At 34.0% G+C, this 17,525-nt stretch overlaps 1 protein-coding gene across 2 annotated transcripts in view; it reads left to right on the top strand.

Moving 5' to 3' along the window:
• The window catches only part of LOC108917025 (protein trachealess), a 37,928-nt gene that overhangs the window by 6,735 nt on the left and 13,668 nt on the right, over nucleotides 1-17,525 (top strand). For both annotated transcript variants that reach the window (XM_018723444.1, XM_018723442.1), the window contains exons 2-3: nucleotides 8,848-9,086; nucleotides 16,962-17,035. In XM_018723444.1, the coding sequence (XP_018578960.1) occupies nucleotides 8,848-9,086; nucleotides 16,962-17,035 (313 nt within the window). The remainder of the gene's footprint in view (nucleotides 1-8,847; nucleotides 9,087-16,961; nucleotides 17,036-17,525) is intronic.

Genomic DNA, 17,525 nt, shown 5'->3' with positions numbered 1-17,525 from the left:
TATATATATACAGAACCGAAGAGCACTTACGGCATCAATTTGAAAAATTTTATATTAATTAACTGGTTTGATATTAATAAAAAAAAATATTCTAGGTCTTTAAAAAAACCACTTTGCAACATTATCCGATATTCGCCGACACGAATAAGAAACAGATACATTTCCACTTTACAAAAAACTGAGGCGTACGCGCAGGCGCGGTACGCCGATCCAATTTCGCGGGACCGGTAACGCTGAATAGCTTTTTTTTCGGTGGTGGTGTACCCGGAAGTTTTTTTATGTGAGATCGGCCGTAGTGTCCGGCGAGTCCTTGGGGAGCCCCGGTCATTAGCGCGACACAAGTTCTCACGTCCGAAGACCATAAACCGAGCTATCCGCGGCTGCCAGTCAGCACTCCAGTGAACGGACGTCTTTTACCATCATCATCAGAACGTGGTCCATTTGCCATTTCGAAAACTCAATCGGACCGGGAAGGGCGGAAAGCCATAAGTGAAACAGTGGCGGCACTTAATAATGCGCCCCCGATCGCGGGAAACGTTTCGCTGGATATATACAAGGCGTTTTCTGAATTTTTGGATCGTGTCTTGGGTGGTTTTACCGAGGCCAACGGTCTTCGAAACTCAGAATTCAAATTAACGGTCAGAAGCAAGTAAAATCAAAATACCTGCTCACAGTGGCGGCTCTTGACTTACCAGGGAGGCCGGAAAAATTTAGGCATAAAGTATTAAAAAAAAAATCAAATATAATTGGGCGGTTTTATTCTATTCAAATATAGGGTTTTTTATAGTGAAAGTGCAATTTTCTGCTTTTGTCCGAAATAAACTTTTCCATCAACAATTTTTTTAATAACATAAAAAACAATATGTAAGTAACAAAATTACGTTTATTAAGAAAAAAAGCGGTAAATAGCTGTTATTTGGTTTCTGGTGTACTAAACAGAGCCTAAACTGCATAAAATATGCGCTACTGCCAATCCGTCTTTCACTGCTATGCGACGGTAACCATGACCACCGCTGTAAACACTTTACAGAAGTAGAGTCGAGCAGGAGCCCACGTATTCAGAGTTTTGCACAATTACAATTTAATATTTCCTTTTTAATGTTAATTTCATAAGGCTAATCTATTTGATTATGTAGATAACATTGTAAACTAAATTTTAAATTAAATTTTTTAGTACTAAAATTTCTAGGGGAGGGTGGTGGCGCCCCAGAGCCTCCTCATTTAAATAATAGAATGCACTGTAAAAAAATTTCACTCAAATTTCACTCAATTTTAATCAATAATGTATCAATTTATGTCCACACTCGGTTGAGTGAAATTTTCACTCTATTAGTAGTGAAATTTGAGAGAAACTTTTTTACGGTGTATTATTACCACCATTTCTTTAAAAACCGCTTGAAGGCAACTGGAAAACTTGTCGACCGGATCGAGGCAAGAATTCATATCAACCGAACAATAGATGGGCTTACATGGCAACTTTTATTTTTTTAATTTAACGTCTACACTGTAAAAAAATTTCACTCAATTTTACTCAATAATGTATCACACCCGATTGAGTGAAATTTTCACTCTATTAGTACGAGTACAACTGAGTGAAACTATTGCATCAGAAATGAGTGAGTTTTACTCAATTCCGAATTACTACTAACTATCAATTGAGCGACTTTCGACTCTATTCTGAGTATATAAAACCAATTTAGTGTTGACTTTTTCTCTAACATGATTTAAATTTAACAATTATCGAGTCATTTTTTACTCAGACTTGGTTTTTAATGAACTAAATATTGAGTGCAAAAATAAATCACTCATAAACGATTAATTAGGATTAGGAAGCAATATTTTACTCGAAATATGGTAGGACCGTGATTCAAAACAAATGCATTGCCAAATAAAATTTGGCGCCACTGTTATGTACAGGGTGTCACAGAAGCAAGTGCCAACATTTAATTAATCAAAAACAATTTTTTGTGCTCAATTTTTCGAAAACTAAAATTTTTGTCCGGTATTTTGTACCCTTTAAAATAGCGCTAATGAACCACCTATGGATTGAAGAAATTCCTAAGTAACGTATGCGAATATTTTGTGGAATGGTTTCCTATTTTAATTTAAAATTGCTTTTGCGGGTAAATTTTACTTGGGCGCATATGGTTGTTTAATGGTTTTATATTATATCTTTAAATATATGAGCATGCCACTGCGCATCAGCAACTTGCGGGCAAGGTGAATTTCATCAAGCTGTCGCCAAATTTCGGATATTCATATGTTTCCTTAATTTTCAAGAACTTTTGATAACATTTATTAAAATTTTCACTATAAAAATGTAATGTTTTCGCAAACAGCAGAGTTATAGTTGCATCGAGGTGTCGAAATGCGGTTGCGAGTGCCGTCACTGATCTTATGAGTGCAGGGGATTCCGGTGCAGAAGGTAAAAGGCCGGCAGGGCTCTCCAGAGGATTTGCAGGAGGAAGAGGTGTCGCCAGGTACGAAGCCGTATTGGGGGGGAGGGGGGGTGGCTACGCGACGGCGAGACTATAGAAGGTTTCTTTCTGATAGATAACCTAATAATCGCCGACCGAGGGGCAAGTAATTCCCAACGGACCGAAATGACGGTTCAAGTAGCATAGACCAATTTCTACCAATTTTACCGAAAGTTCTCCTTAATTTTGTTTTCACGCACTGCCCCTCACAAGTGCCGTAAATTGAGCAGACGCGAATGCCGACAGAAACAATTCTTTGGTTGAATTATCGAACTGATTCCCCTGGGAACGGGAATAGGCACGCATCCTGATGGGTCCGGCAGCGGCAATCCGACGGTTCCGTTTCGCCAGGCCGGCCGCTATTGCGGTTCCTTATAATCAATCCTTATAGTTTTTTTTTCTTTTTATAGCGTCGCCCGAGGGTAGGATAAGATAATGCGATTATACTGCCAATTGTCCGATATGGGGGTGGAGGGGGGGGACAAAGCTGAAATAAAATGAAAACGGCCGCAATTGGCGCGTTCGGGATTTGTTGATTTCGTGGATATGACGTTATTTACTGGGCCCCTTGCGACTCTTTCAATCGCGCATCTAGATTTTTCCGGATGTTTATGAATCACTATTGCCATTTATCTGCGTCCGTTTATTGCCGGCAATATCGTTCGGGTGTGATTTATCCCGCGAAAAATGGATATTTCCACGTTTAGCCAAGCGTCTTCCCAACAATAACACCGGCAAACACAAAAAAAACTCGAGTGCGAAGATGTAGACTTCGGTAGTGCTACTCATTTTGAATCCAATAATTGATAAAGCACACTAATATCTAGGACCAATTTTAATTAACAGACACAAAAAAGTCCAAACCCAAGTCATTTCCGATATTTTCATGAACTGAAAACAATACCGCAGTTAGAATTTATGTACGACCGGCCAATATCTTGTAAAATCTATATTGAGAGCGAAAATAGTCCCAAAAATTGCTCAATCATAGTCCAAAATTGATTCTGCTCTATATAACATCTGACATATCATTTCGGACGAATTTTGACCGCTGAAAACGATACCGAAAACAGCATTTATGCACAACCATCCACTATCTTGTAAAATCTATATTTAGGTTGAAAACGGACCCAAAAATTGCTCAATCATAGTCCAAAATTGATTTTGCTCTACAGAACATATGGCATATTATTTCCGACGTATTTTAATCAGCTGAAAACGATACCGTAGTCAGAATTTATGTACGACTGGTCAGTACCTTGTAAAATCTATATTTAGGGTGAAAACGGACCCAAAAATTGCTCAATGATAGTCCAAAATTGATTTTGCTCCACATAACATCTGACATATCATTTCCGACGTACTTTGACCAACTGAAAACGATACCGAAATAAGAATTTATGCACAATTATCCAGTAACTTGTAAAATTTATATTTAGGGTGAAAACGGACCGAAAAATTGCTCAATCATAGTCCAAAATTGATTTTGCTCTACATAACATCTGACGTCATTTCCGACGTATTCTGGCCAGATGAAAACGATATCGTAGTCAGAATTTATGCACGATTGGCCAGTGTCTTGTAAAATGTATATATAGAGTGAAAACGAGCCCAAAAATTTCTCAATGATAGTCCAAAATTGATTTTGCTCTACATAACATCTGACGTATCATTTCCGACGTACTTTGACCAACTGAAAACGATACCGAAATAAGAATGTATGCACAATTATCCAGTAACTTGTAAAATCTATATTTGGGGTGAAAACGGACCCAAAAACTGCTCAATCATAGTCCAAAATTGATTTTGCTTTACATAACATCTGACATATCATTTCCAACGTATTTTGACCAGCTGAAAACTATACCGAAATCAGAATTTTTGCACAATTATCCAGTATCTTGTAAAATCTATATTTAGGGTGAAAACGGACCCAAAAATCGGTCAATCATAGTCCAAAATTGATTTTGCTTTACATAACATCTGATATAGCATTTCCGACGTATTTTGACCAGCTGAAAAAGATACCGAAATCAGAATTTATACACGACCGGCCAGTGTCTTGTAAAATGTATATTTAGCTTGAAAACAGACCCAAAAATTGCTCAATCATAGTCCAAAATTGATTTGCTCTACATAACATCTGACATTTCATTAACGACATATTTTGACCAGTTGAAAACGATATCGTAGTCAGAATTTATGTACGACCGGCCGGTGTCTTGTAAAATGTATATTTAGGACCCAAAAATTGCTCAATCATAGTCCAAACACGAATAATTAGTAATACGTATCGTAGCTGTTATTTAAATTCATCGAAAATTCAAAAGTTGGCTATGAATTAAACGTCAAACTTGACGATCAGGAAAAAAGTTGGAATAAGAATAATTTGATAGAAAACCAAACAACTTAAACAACAGCAATAATTTGCACTTATTTACATACAATTTGCACTGCAAATACATAAATATCAAATAACATTTGTCATTATGCATCTATTTTGCTACCTACATAAAAAAACTATTACAAGTTATACCCAACAGAACTATCTAAATCTAATGAGAAATAAAATGGTTAAAAATGAGGAACGGATTGTAAAAACTTTAACATTATTTTTGCGTATTTATTTAAGCACGTATTTTGGGTCAGTTCTGACACTTTCGGCCGTTTCTCATATTCCCTATGAAAAAAAAAAGAATGGTTAAGCCGTCACTGGTTCGGCGTTCCAGAAAAATTGATCGGCGGAAACCACATCTGAATATCTTTGATTTGTTTAAGAGATACAAAGTATTCTTCATTTTCTACTACTAGTAGTGCATAAAATCAAATAACTTACGCGGCAGTGCATATAAATAGATTGTTTATAATCTGTAACGTATATTTTTCAGTGGTAGAAAAAATGTCGTACGCAACTTGCGTGTAGAGTGTCTTTTTCACTTGTGGGATTTGGAAAAGTGTTACTAGCATCTACGTGTCGCATAAATGACTGTATTTGCGTAAATAAATTGTCTTGGATTTTACTTAATTCGAGATGGTAATACTCGAACGTATTCAAGATCATTTTTTTTCTGTGTACTTTAGATAAATTAATCCATCATTACGGACGTTTCGGGTGGCACGATAATATATTATTTGTTTTAACTACTGCTTCCTGAAAATAGTAAACATCAAACGGTTTTCTCATGAACATTTACCACTAAAATAATATTTTGAGTTTTATCTTAATCACCGAGATTAATTTATGTTACACTCGCGGACAAAAAAAATGTTTCCGGCCTATTTAAACTTGTTGTTCTGATTTACGAGCCATTAATGTAGTAAGTGGAAAATTAATGAAAATCAAATATTTGATGTTAAATGGGAAGATATTACCACAAAATAACAAATTCTAAGCTTGCTGCGATCATTTACGTGCCAATTTTTGAAACAAATTCAGAAAAAACAAATGTATATATTTTTTTAAAGAATTTAAAGACATTAAAAAAATCGTATAAGGCTTAGCAATTTTGAAGAAGTTATCTGTATGTCTATTTCACAGAAACATTTGATCTTCATTTGTTTGTCTTAAAAACATCTACATTTCAGTCTCTGTTTACAACTGAGTATCTTGCGATATGCAAAAAAAAATGAATTAAATCAACCCTTGCCTCAAAGGATTAGCGGAGGGTTATTCATGCGGAATCATTTTTGCCCGACAAGAAATCCCCCAGTGAAAAAAACAAGTGTACTTTTCTCTTTTATTTACTTACTTTTTTCGCTGTGACTAATCGTTTTAGTGTATACAAAACAAAATTAAAAGCAACCATACACTGTAAAAAAAATCAGTGTGAGTAAAAGCAATAAAGGTTCGGAGTGAACCTATAGAGTGAAATTATTGAGTACATTTTAACTTAATATTGGGCATTTTGATAATTTTACTCATTTGTGATTATACAATGTAAAAAAATCGGTGTGAGTGAAAGCAATAAAGGATCGGAGTGAATACATTGAGTGAAATTATTGAGTAAAAATCTGAGTTAAAAATGACTCAATAATAGTTAAATTTAAATCATATTAGAGAAAAAGTCTACTCTAAATTGGTTTTATATATTCAGAATAGAGTTAAAAGTCATTCAATTGACAGTTAGCAGTAACTCGGATTTGAGTAAAACTCACTCATTTCTGATGCAACAGTTTCACTCAATATTTAGTTAATTAAAAACTAAGTCTGAGTAAAAAATGACTCAATAATAGTTAAATTTAAATCATATTAGAGAAAAAGTCAACTCTAAATTGGTTTTATATACTCAGAATAGACAACTGACAGTTAGGTGAAACTCGGATTTGAGTAAAACTCACTCATTTCTGATGCAATAGTTTCACTCAATATTTAGTTAATTAAAAACCAAGTCTGAGTAAAAAATGACTCAATAATAGTTAAATTTAAATCATATTAGAGAAAAAGTCAACACTAAATTGGTTTTATATACTCAAAATAGAGTCAAAAGTCACTCAATTGATAGTTAGTAATAACTCGGATTTGAGTAAAACTCACTCATTTCTGATGCAATAGTTTCACTCAATATTTAGTTAATTAAAAACCAAGTCTGAGAAAAAATGACTCAATAATAGTTCAATAGTTCAACAGTTCAAAAGTCACTCAATTGATAGTTATCAGTAACTTGGATTTGAGTAAAACTCACCCATTTCTGATGTAATAGTTTCACTCAGTTGTACTCAAACTAATAGAGGGAAAATTTCACTCAATCGGGTGTGGATATATTAACGAGTAAAATTGAGTGAAATATGAGTGAAATTTTTTTACTGTGTATTATTATCACCATTTCTTTAAAAACCACTTGAACGCCACTGGAAAACCCGTCGACTGTCCGGTCTACTAAACAATAGATGGACTTACATGGCAACTTTAATTTTTTTTTAATTTAACGTCATTATAGGAAGGAAATGCGATTTTTTTCTAATTTTAGCACCCTATAATTTACAAACAGTGCTTTTCAGAACTTTACCGTAATTTTGTTGCGTTATGATGTGGTCGTTTACGAAATAAGGCATTTTTTCCAACGTGTAATATTCCAGGACTAAGTAAATTTAGTCTAAAACATTTACGAAGATTACACGGGTTGGAATTTACTTTACGAGTATTTGCTTGTACCTTTTACTTCCGTTAATCAGTCTAATAGTAGTTAACCTTTTCTCCCCGGACTATCTAATCCCAACCGGAAAATCAGACCCCGTTTCGCGTCGACTAATCATCTCCGATAGTTTTCCGTTTTTCCAGGCTTAGGTTCTGATCTCGGTACGTTACTTTTGACTTTATTCATCCTCTGGGACCATTGTCCCATACGTCGAATCTAAATTTCCGTCTGTTTCATTCGCAACCTCCCCTAAGGGAACACTGATTTCAATACAGCTTTACGCTTAGCGGAGATAAACCCAAAATACCTCCACTCGGTTCCTTTATTTCGCCTAATTTATATCGAACACAAACGTCACTTGTACATGTGAAGGGATAGATTGGATATGTTATTTATTTCTAGCCATGTTTTATCAAAATATTTATTAAAAAAAGTGAAATTTGTTCAAGTAAATGGGAAAATATTCTAAGAACTTGTCGTTTTGAGGCGCCTTTAGAATTTATTTAAGAAAATGTAATTGAATTTTACTTTGTTTTTTACTTGTTATGTTAATGGTCTACGTCATATTAAGATGTTCGGGATCCCAAAGGTTTTGTTTCACAAATAATAGTTTAGGTCTACAGTAGAACCTCGATAATCCAAACCCCTCTCCCAACAAGTAATCCGAAGTACCTATGCTTCGATGACAATTTTTTTTTGCCCGCGTAGAGGGCGTAGCAAATTGCATACTATATTTTAAAAATCTGTTTACACTACGCGAAAGATATCAATTTTGCCATGAAATTTTATTAAAAATAAGTTTTCTCCATCTCTTAAAATAAGAAAGTTAGACGACCCTAAATGTTCGTTACTTTTCCGGTTTTTTTATGATTACTTACAAAGTTGGCCATGGATCTCAAATTTGTTTTTACAAGTATCAAGGCCTCAAAAAATGCAGTAAAAATCATATAAAGATTTTTGACGTACATCGTGTGTTAAGCGAGATACATAGGAGTGGCCTTCTTATAGTAGATAGTTTGTATATATATACAAACGTATTCGGCTGTTTTAACTTTGGGCGTTCATGTGAGCACTGCTTGATAATCCGAACCACCTTCAGTCCCAATTAGTTCGGATAATCGAGGTTCTACGTACGGTTTTAGTGAAAATAGGCCCGAGAAACTGACGGTTTTCCACCGATGTTACCTGTCGAGCCTCATAACTTCGTTGCGATTAACTTTCGGTTTTTGTTGCAGCATCCTGGAGCTCCGGAAAGAAAAAAGCAGGGACGCCGCCAGGTCGAGGAGGGGCAAAGAAAATTTCGAATTCTACGAGCTGGCGAAGATGCTCCCCCTACCCGCGGCGATCACTTCGCAATTAGACAAAGCCAGCATTATTAGGTTGACGATCTCATACCTCAAATTAAGGGACTTCTCCGGCCACGGGGAGCCCCCATGGAACAGGGACGGGCCGCCCCCGAATAAAACGTTAAAAGGTAAACGAAAAATGATATCTAATACAGTGCGAATGTGATATAATGGGTAGCAAATGTCAGAGATGTTTTGTGTGAAACGAAAAATGTGTCATTCTATTAAAAAAGCTGTTACGCAGAGGGCGTTGACATTTAGGATGAAACTCTTACATCGTCGTACGCCTTGTCGAAATAAAATAGATGTACGTTTGCAACAAAATTGTTTTACTATTATTCAGAGAAGCCTCCACGTATTCCGTCCTCTGTATATAGAGTAATGCATAATTATAAACATGTATCCTTTATTGATGATGGTGTAATAAAGATAGCTGGGCAAAGACAAAATGAAACTTCAGCTTACAAATCACGTAGAAGCGAAAGCAATAAACAAAATGCCCCCTAATAAAAACAAAATGGCCGGCTGCTTTATTATTCACTGCTCGCAAGTTTAGATTCAGGGCAGTGTCATAACCTCATTGTTGAAGACAAAAGTAGACAATAATTTAAATTCATTACCGTCCGTCCACTCTACAAGAAATTCTCGTAAAATTCATCTACATGTAAACGTGTCCAGTTACAAAACACCACTATTAATTGTATATCGAGCTTTCTAAATAACTACAATAGAAAATTTCTTTGACACTTGCAACTCCGATTACTGTAATTTTTTCTACGCGTTCTTCTGTGCATGTCACCAACACTTTGCAACTAAAAGGCGGCAATATATACGAGATTTGAGTCTTGTAATTTGTTTGCATAATTATTCATAAACAGTATGATACCACGCACAGCACTTAATACATGTAAAAGAAATAAAATAGACCAATACTAACGTGATAAAGGTGTAAAGGCTACAAATTGGACTGACTCCACTATTTAAATATGTTACTTCTAAGTAATTTTTAAAATATAGTAATAGTATTCTTTAAATTCTCGCTTTAAAAACCTTTGTCAACTTGACTGTTCTTAAATTGACATTCTTTATAGGATAATAAAGCAAATTATATCTAATTATTTGATTCGACGTGTCTATTATAAGGTGGCTTGTGATGTGCGGGGTAGAACGCCTTTATATAACATCCCCGCTAGGGTTCCTCGTGACGTGTGAGGGCGGATCGAATTATTCGAACACGAAAGTGCTAATAAATGTCATGTATGTCAAAATTATATTTATACGTGGTGCGCCCGGATCGGGAGGATATCTCGAATTGGTTTAATCGATCTTCCGGCTTATTAAAAAAGGACGCGGGAAATATATTCTCGAATCTTGAATGTTTTTATTTTAATTCCGATTCAAACAAAAAACTGGCGCTATTTGCTCTAAAAACTGCAAAAACAAACTGACACGGGCGTCACTTTTTCTGTTACAGGTTTTGCAATTATTAAAAAAAAAACAACAAAGTGAAAATTATTTTCGAACTACTCTTATGGAAAGTAAAAAAAAGCGGAATCGAAACGGATGCGCGTAAGGGGCTGGCGACGACCGCCTCGCCGTCGTTTTAACGTGGGGCCTGCCGGGTTTTAGTCGTATGACATGTACGTTGATTGAAAGTGTGTCATCGCACTAACTGGGCCCTGCTTGTTCTGGCGTAGAATGTGTCCCCTAACTAAACTACAACATGTAAATCTAATCATGAACCCCTCGCTGCTAAATTTGTAAATCCAATTCTATCCCAGACCGAGAGTGATAAAATTAGCTGTTGCTTATTGTAAACCAAACTTGGAAAATTTACAGCCGTAATTCGGTACTTGTGGTGAGGGTTCCTCGCTAAGTGAAATAATTATGTAGAATTAGGCCGCGCTTGAACAATCTTATCCTTGCGCTCTACTAATAAATTGACATCGATCTAGAGGGTTAGCCAAGGTTTTGTTTTAATTTACAAATTAACGTCTCGTCTTGTTTTCCGCAACCACCGCGCTCGGCTCCTCTTTTGTGAAATATCCCGCTTATTCACATTAAAATATTTACAGGGTGTCCCCCTATTCACAACCAGGATGAACACCTAGCACAACACTAACACGTATATGTGGTAGAACTAGACTAACTAATCAAATATGTAAAAAAAGGTGTAAAAACCACAGGTATAACAAAAAAAACTGTTACTGCGCATGTCAGGGTCAAATCTGTCAATATTAAAAAGTTCCATAATTTTAAATAAAAACAGCACTGTGGTAAAATAAGTTTCAGTAAATATTTTAACAATATACACCATATTTGTATGGATTTTTTTGAAAAAACTATGTATAATTTAAATAAAAAGTTCTCACAACTGAGGAATTAAATATTAATAATAAGGAACCAACAATTAAATTTACTTTGAAAATAGAAAAGAGCAGTACATTACTCTTTCTAGATATTTTAATTAAAAAAAAATGGCAAATTTGGAAACAAGTGTTAAGGTACTTTTAATTCTATTCATCTAAGAAAGAGGTAATTAAATGTTTTTAAAATAGAGCCAAATCGATTTCTTTTGAATGTACTAATGAACAATCAGTACCCTGAGAATTTTGTTTAAAGAGTTTTTAAGAATATTGAACGTAAAACAAATTATGTCAAAGAAGGGAAAATTACATTCTCAATAAAAATTTCATATATTTCTGTATTATCAGAAAAATTAAGGTAACAAATTTAATTTTTGAGACGGTTAATATTTTACGGAGTGTTTTGTCAAATACGCCCTAAATTATAGCATACCTAGTGAATGCAATTGGAGAAACATTATTAGAATAGAAGAACATAAAAATTATATTAAAAACTGAGTCAAAAACAAACTTTCTACTGTATTTCTATTTGTCTGCTTTTTTCCGTGTGAGATTTTTGGTTAGGCAAAACCATTTTCTTAAAAATTACAAATTCAAATTTTTTCACTAAATAAAGAAAAATGTTAAACTAGTTAGGATCGACTGATATTAGTTTTTTTTTTCAATAAATTTCATAATAGACCTTTTTAGTAGTGACGTCACATACGCCAAATAATAGGCAACCCCACAGTATACATTGCCATGAAGATTTTCGCAGTATTTTTACTAGATCGATTTTCGATGTATCTTGGACATAATTGTCTTCTTTGTCATGACCTTAAATATCACGATATTCTGACGACGTTAGAAATATTTAAGAAGTTTCAAACCCCAAGTGACAAATTAAAAGAATTATAGAATTTATATATTTAAAATATAACAATATTGACTTTGAAATAGCCTCGCAACAGGGTATCATTCAAGAAAATTTGGTTATGGTTAAGAGTACGTCTATAATAAACCACTTGAAGAAATAAACACTCTGACAAATTAGAGCACTAAGAAAAACCATAATAATACTTAATAGAACTAGAAAATGCCAAGATTAAACAAAAGAAGAGAAAATACGCTAAGATCTCACCTGCGTATAAGGCTATTCTTCCCGATCATGCGCATTAGGAATAACACGGCTAATGTTACATTTTTGCTTTATTTAAAGTTAGGAATATCTTTTATATCGTTTGTTGTAAGTTTTAAGCACATTAGTGTATCTATTTTACGAAACACGTGTTGGTTCTTAAATACTTCTAAATCCTTTTAAAAATAAAGTAATTTGAAGTTGTTCATTTTTATAGTAACTATGGAAATAGTGCACAAGGATCAGATTCGGTCTGCACAATTTCAACTATGACAATTTGTTGAGGGTTGCCTAAATATGTGACGTCACACCTAAAGAGTCTATTGCTAGCCCTTGAAACAAACTTTTATTTGTTTTAGTAAGAAGTGTAGTAAGCTATCTTCAGATGGATTTAGTTCAAACGTAAAATCCAAAAACTACGACTGAATAAATCCCATAAAATTTTACACAAATTTGAACTTATTAAAATTAAAATATTAAAATTAAAGTAGCTAAATTGAACTCACATAACAATTTTCTTTTTCATATAGGTATTAGGGTGGCCCAAAAAAAATGATTATTTTTTTTCGTGTCTCTTGTGAAAATATGTTAGTTTATCATGTTTTAAGAGAGCCCCCTCAAAATATCAGCTAAAAAACAATTTTTTTAGAGGTTGCTCAAGATTTTTAATAATTTACAAAATCGTCAAAAATTGAATTTTGTTTTAAATTTTTTTTCTCGTTATTTTATCATTTTCTAGGTTGAAAAAAATCTCGATTCTGAAAATTTCAGATCGATATTTTAATTTCTAAAGGTCACTCATAATTATTTTAATTTTCAAAGTAGTGTACCTATGTTTTCGAGCGACCTCTAAAAGTAAATATCAACGATCTAATAATTTTTTTTATTGAATTTGATGAACAAAAGAATATAAATAATTAACGAGACACATAAATTTTAAAAAATTAAAAAATTATAAATATTTGATACTCACAATGGAGTTTTTAAGAATCGAGATTTGTTTCAAGCTAGAAAATGATAAAATAACGAAAAAAAAATTAAAAGAAAAAAATCAATTTTTGACGATTTTGGAAATTTTAAAAAACCTTGAGCGACCTCTAAAAAAAATTTTTTTGAGCTGATTTTTTGAGGGAGCTCTTAAAACATGATAAACTAACATATTTTCACAAGAGACACGAAAAAAAATAATTGTTTTTTCTTTGGGCCACTCTAGAACAATATTACTCTTATTTCTCTGTTTATTTTGATAAATCTTTTCATTGCGACTTACAAGCATCCCTTTATTTTTTAGAAGATTCTAACGAAGGCTAGAATTTAAAAAAATGTGTATTAAGTTCCTAAAAGCTATTTTTTTACGACGATATATACAAACGTAATATCAAACGGTAATATTTTAAAGATGGCAATATGTTCAATTTTGATACAGGTCTCGCTGTTGCTTCGACCAGCGAACTCATATATTACACAATGTTTGGGATTGTAGGAACTCCAATATATACGCGAATATATATCACTACCAGTATTAATATATAGCAACAGACCTTTTTTTTACGATGACAAAAACGTGGTCCACGTAACATCGAAATGTAGGAAGCAAAGCAAAAATCACCGGCGACTTCGCCAAATTTTACTTTTTTGAAAGGAAATTTCATAGTAAATTCGAAACTTGATCAAAAAAAAAAAATTTAAATAGTAAGCGAGCGCAAACGGGAGGAAAGTTTAAAGCATTATACAGAGTTGTGTTTTTGAAACAAGATTTAAAAAAATTAAACCGCGAATGAAACAAGTCGAATTATTCAAAATGTTTATAGTAAAGGTGACTTTAGGCAAGATTCTGAAAAAATATATATTCGACAGACAACAAAAGCCACGTGACAGTTATTGTAAAAGGTGTCCGGTAAAAAATGTAGGAAGCTTCGACTATTTTTATCCGATTTGAAAAATAAAAATTCGAGTTAATTGGTCTAAAATTACTACAAACTAACACTAATATCATTTGTTTTAAACATCAATCTTTACGAGGGAACACAGTCGATTTTTTTTAAATTTCAATTGGAACAATACTTTATGAACTTTTCTGACATCAACAGTGTATAAATAAATAACTTGATTTCGGATATTTTGGAGTATTTTGGAGCTAGGCAAACTACACGCAGAAAACAGTAATAAAAATTCAGTCAATTGTGTTAAACGTATTGTGTTAGGCTTTCGTTTTAATTCAAACTTTGTTTTAAAATTCGAGAAAATATACAATTTGTTAATAACAATTCCGCAGTCGCAAAAGCCATGAGCGGAACTTTCGATTGAAAATGGAGCTTACCTCATCCCATTTAACACCACCTGTCCCAAATTTTATTTAAAGTTTTTGTATCCTCACCCATATTATCGATATTGAACCGTTGTTATACAGGGCGTCTAGTACAAAATGACAAGAGCTATTAATTCCGCCAGTATTTTTTGTAATTAAATAATACAAAAATAATATAAACATTTTAAATTTCCCACTAGAGCTAAACTCCCTTTTCGTGAAACTCGGCAAACGCAGTGTAGGGCTAGCGACGACAGCCACAGGCTGCTAACCGAATTAGCAGACAGAGAAAAGAGTGACCACTGACCAGAGTGGTTGAGGGCGTCGTGGCTAAAAGGGCACAACGAGCGGAACTGGTAGGCTCCTGCAAGGGCGACCAGAATTGCCGCAGGCGAAAATGATCCCCGGAGGGCCGCCGGCGATATTGTTTTTGCGAAAGATTCTATATCAATTCGCGTCTAACACCTGGCCGTCCCAGCGGTTACACGACTGATATTTTTATAAGACCCATGGACTTCAAAACGTATATACAGCGCGTCCTAAATTGGTGACTGATGTGGTGGGTTCTCGGACACTATAAGAGACAGAAAAACGGTTAAATGGGAGCGGTTTTAGACCGTTCTATAATTTTATTTTCGAAAGGCTTTTAATTTAATATTTTTTTATTGTAAGTATAATAATACATTTGCGGGGTAGGTATAATATAACGCCAAGTATAATACATAAATGTTAAACAAAGTTTTAAATTTTTTGGGACGCACCATTTGTAGAAAATATGCCTAGCAATTTTTTTTCTATACAGGGTGTAAGAAGTTTGACTGCCATTGTATATTACAGGGGCGTAACTTTTACAGTTTTCAAAATACAACGAGTATTAATTAATATTGGGGAGTTTCATCACAACGTGACAACAGCGCTTAACCTGCTGATGCACACCACGTGTACACGCGACAGACTTGTCCTACGGAAAAAATGTAAACAACTATTATTGTGAAACATTTAGTAAATTTCAAGACAATTGTTTTCCAGTTTTTAAATAAATAAAACAAAATGTACCGATTTTGTAGTACGAAGATAGTGTTGTGCTTAAATTTTAGCTCGAATTTTAGTAATTATGAATCTCTTAAAACAGGAACTTAACTTTTAATCAAATTACGTATTTGAAGAATATGTAATTAAAGTACCCAAAAGATTCACGTCGTACGTATTAAAAATAATTTAGGTACTTACCAAAACGCAAAATTCAGTAATTTTTAAACGCACAAGTATAAAACAAACTACAACGTATCCTCAAAATGTCCACCACCATTTTCGATGCACGCGCGACACATTCGAATCCAATTTTCGCGCACTCGCTGGAAAACACCTCAAGAAAAGGAAATAATGGTACGCAAAAAACACTCCGACATCGTCAAATCCAGATACCAACTGAATTGCGTATTGGTGGTTGCTGGACACCTTAGTACCTCGTGTTAATAAACCGCCGCGCCGTTGTCACATTGCTCGATATGAATTTTATCGAATTTTAAATTAATTATTTCAACGTTAATTATTTTTTAGTTATGTCAATATTCCTTAATTAATCGAACTTTTGTAAGTACATCAAGTTGGAGATTTTGAATTTTTTTTTCTCGGAAATGGTTGAGTTTAGGACATATGTCATATAAGTTTTTTTGTTTATTTTAGTGTATTCCATCGTCTGTTAAAATTAAGGCAGTCAAACTTCTAACACCCTGTATATGATTATATTTATTGTCGTTGAATCGTATACTTGTTTATTTTGGAGTTACTTACATTGAAAGTGATGTGAGAATTTCTTTTTAAATATACTTGTAACTTCGTCAGATGACATAATAAATACCAAACTTCGCATCGATCAATTTATTCGATCTAGCGGCACTCCAATGCCTGCTCTGTCGTCCATGTTTTTTGCTGAGGGACGTTGGCAGTGCATTTCGTTGTCGTTTGTGCGCGTGTGACTCGCTCACACGATTGACGATTTGACGATTTACTTGGTCGAGGTATGGCACGTGTTTTTATGTTTTTGTGTGCCGTTTATTTATTTGATTGTCGTCACAAAGTTTCCGATGTCTACTGATTACTAAGCATTTCTTCCTGTACACAATCAAGAACAACAAAGAATGAAACAAAAATATTGTTATAAGTACAATTGTTTTTTGGTGCTTATTAATCCGTCTTATTTTTTTTACAGCTGGAAGGAATCGGACGTCAGCGGGTTTAGCGATGGACATATTTGAGCAACATCAAGGGACGCACATATTACAGGTAGAAAAACAGTCAATTCAATAGTTTTTATTTAGGTGCTACTGGTGATTTTTAAATAAATTCAAAGAAAGAACAAAGTGATGTGCCGTAACGTAAACGGAGTTGTTAAAAAATTTAAATGTACGTTGCGTAAGTTCAGCTTTAGAAAGCTTTATAAATAAACGTCACCGAAATTTATAGTTGCCTATTGATTTATTTCATCGGTTTTTATGACGTTACTGTACCTACATGTAAGGTATCATTCGAAGAATATCAATTAGATAAAAGAATTTTAAAAAATACCCAGGAAACAAACAATGACTAATATATTTAAATGAGGGACATTCATTGTAACTAATTTTAAATTCAAAAATTTATTACTTGGCTATAACTGCTGATAAGTTGTCAACATGGCGTCTGCCGGCGTTTCAAAATAAATTCCTCCTTTTATCGCATTTTGCGCTGATCCTACATAAAAGCTGCTTTTGTAAATTCGATTTTGCTGCCATTT

Source organism: Anoplophora glabripennis, unplaced genomic scaffold, assembly GCF_000390285.2.
Source record: "Anoplophora glabripennis isolate ALB-LARVAE unplaced genomic scaffold, Agla_2.0 scaffold2, whole genome shotgun sequence".
Lineage (NCBI taxonomy): Eukaryota > Metazoa > Arthropoda > Insecta > Coleoptera > Cerambycidae > Anoplophora > Anoplophora glabripennis.
The sequence above is the reverse complement of the archived record's forward strand: the minus strand, read 5'-3'. Positions and strand labels throughout refer to the sequence as shown.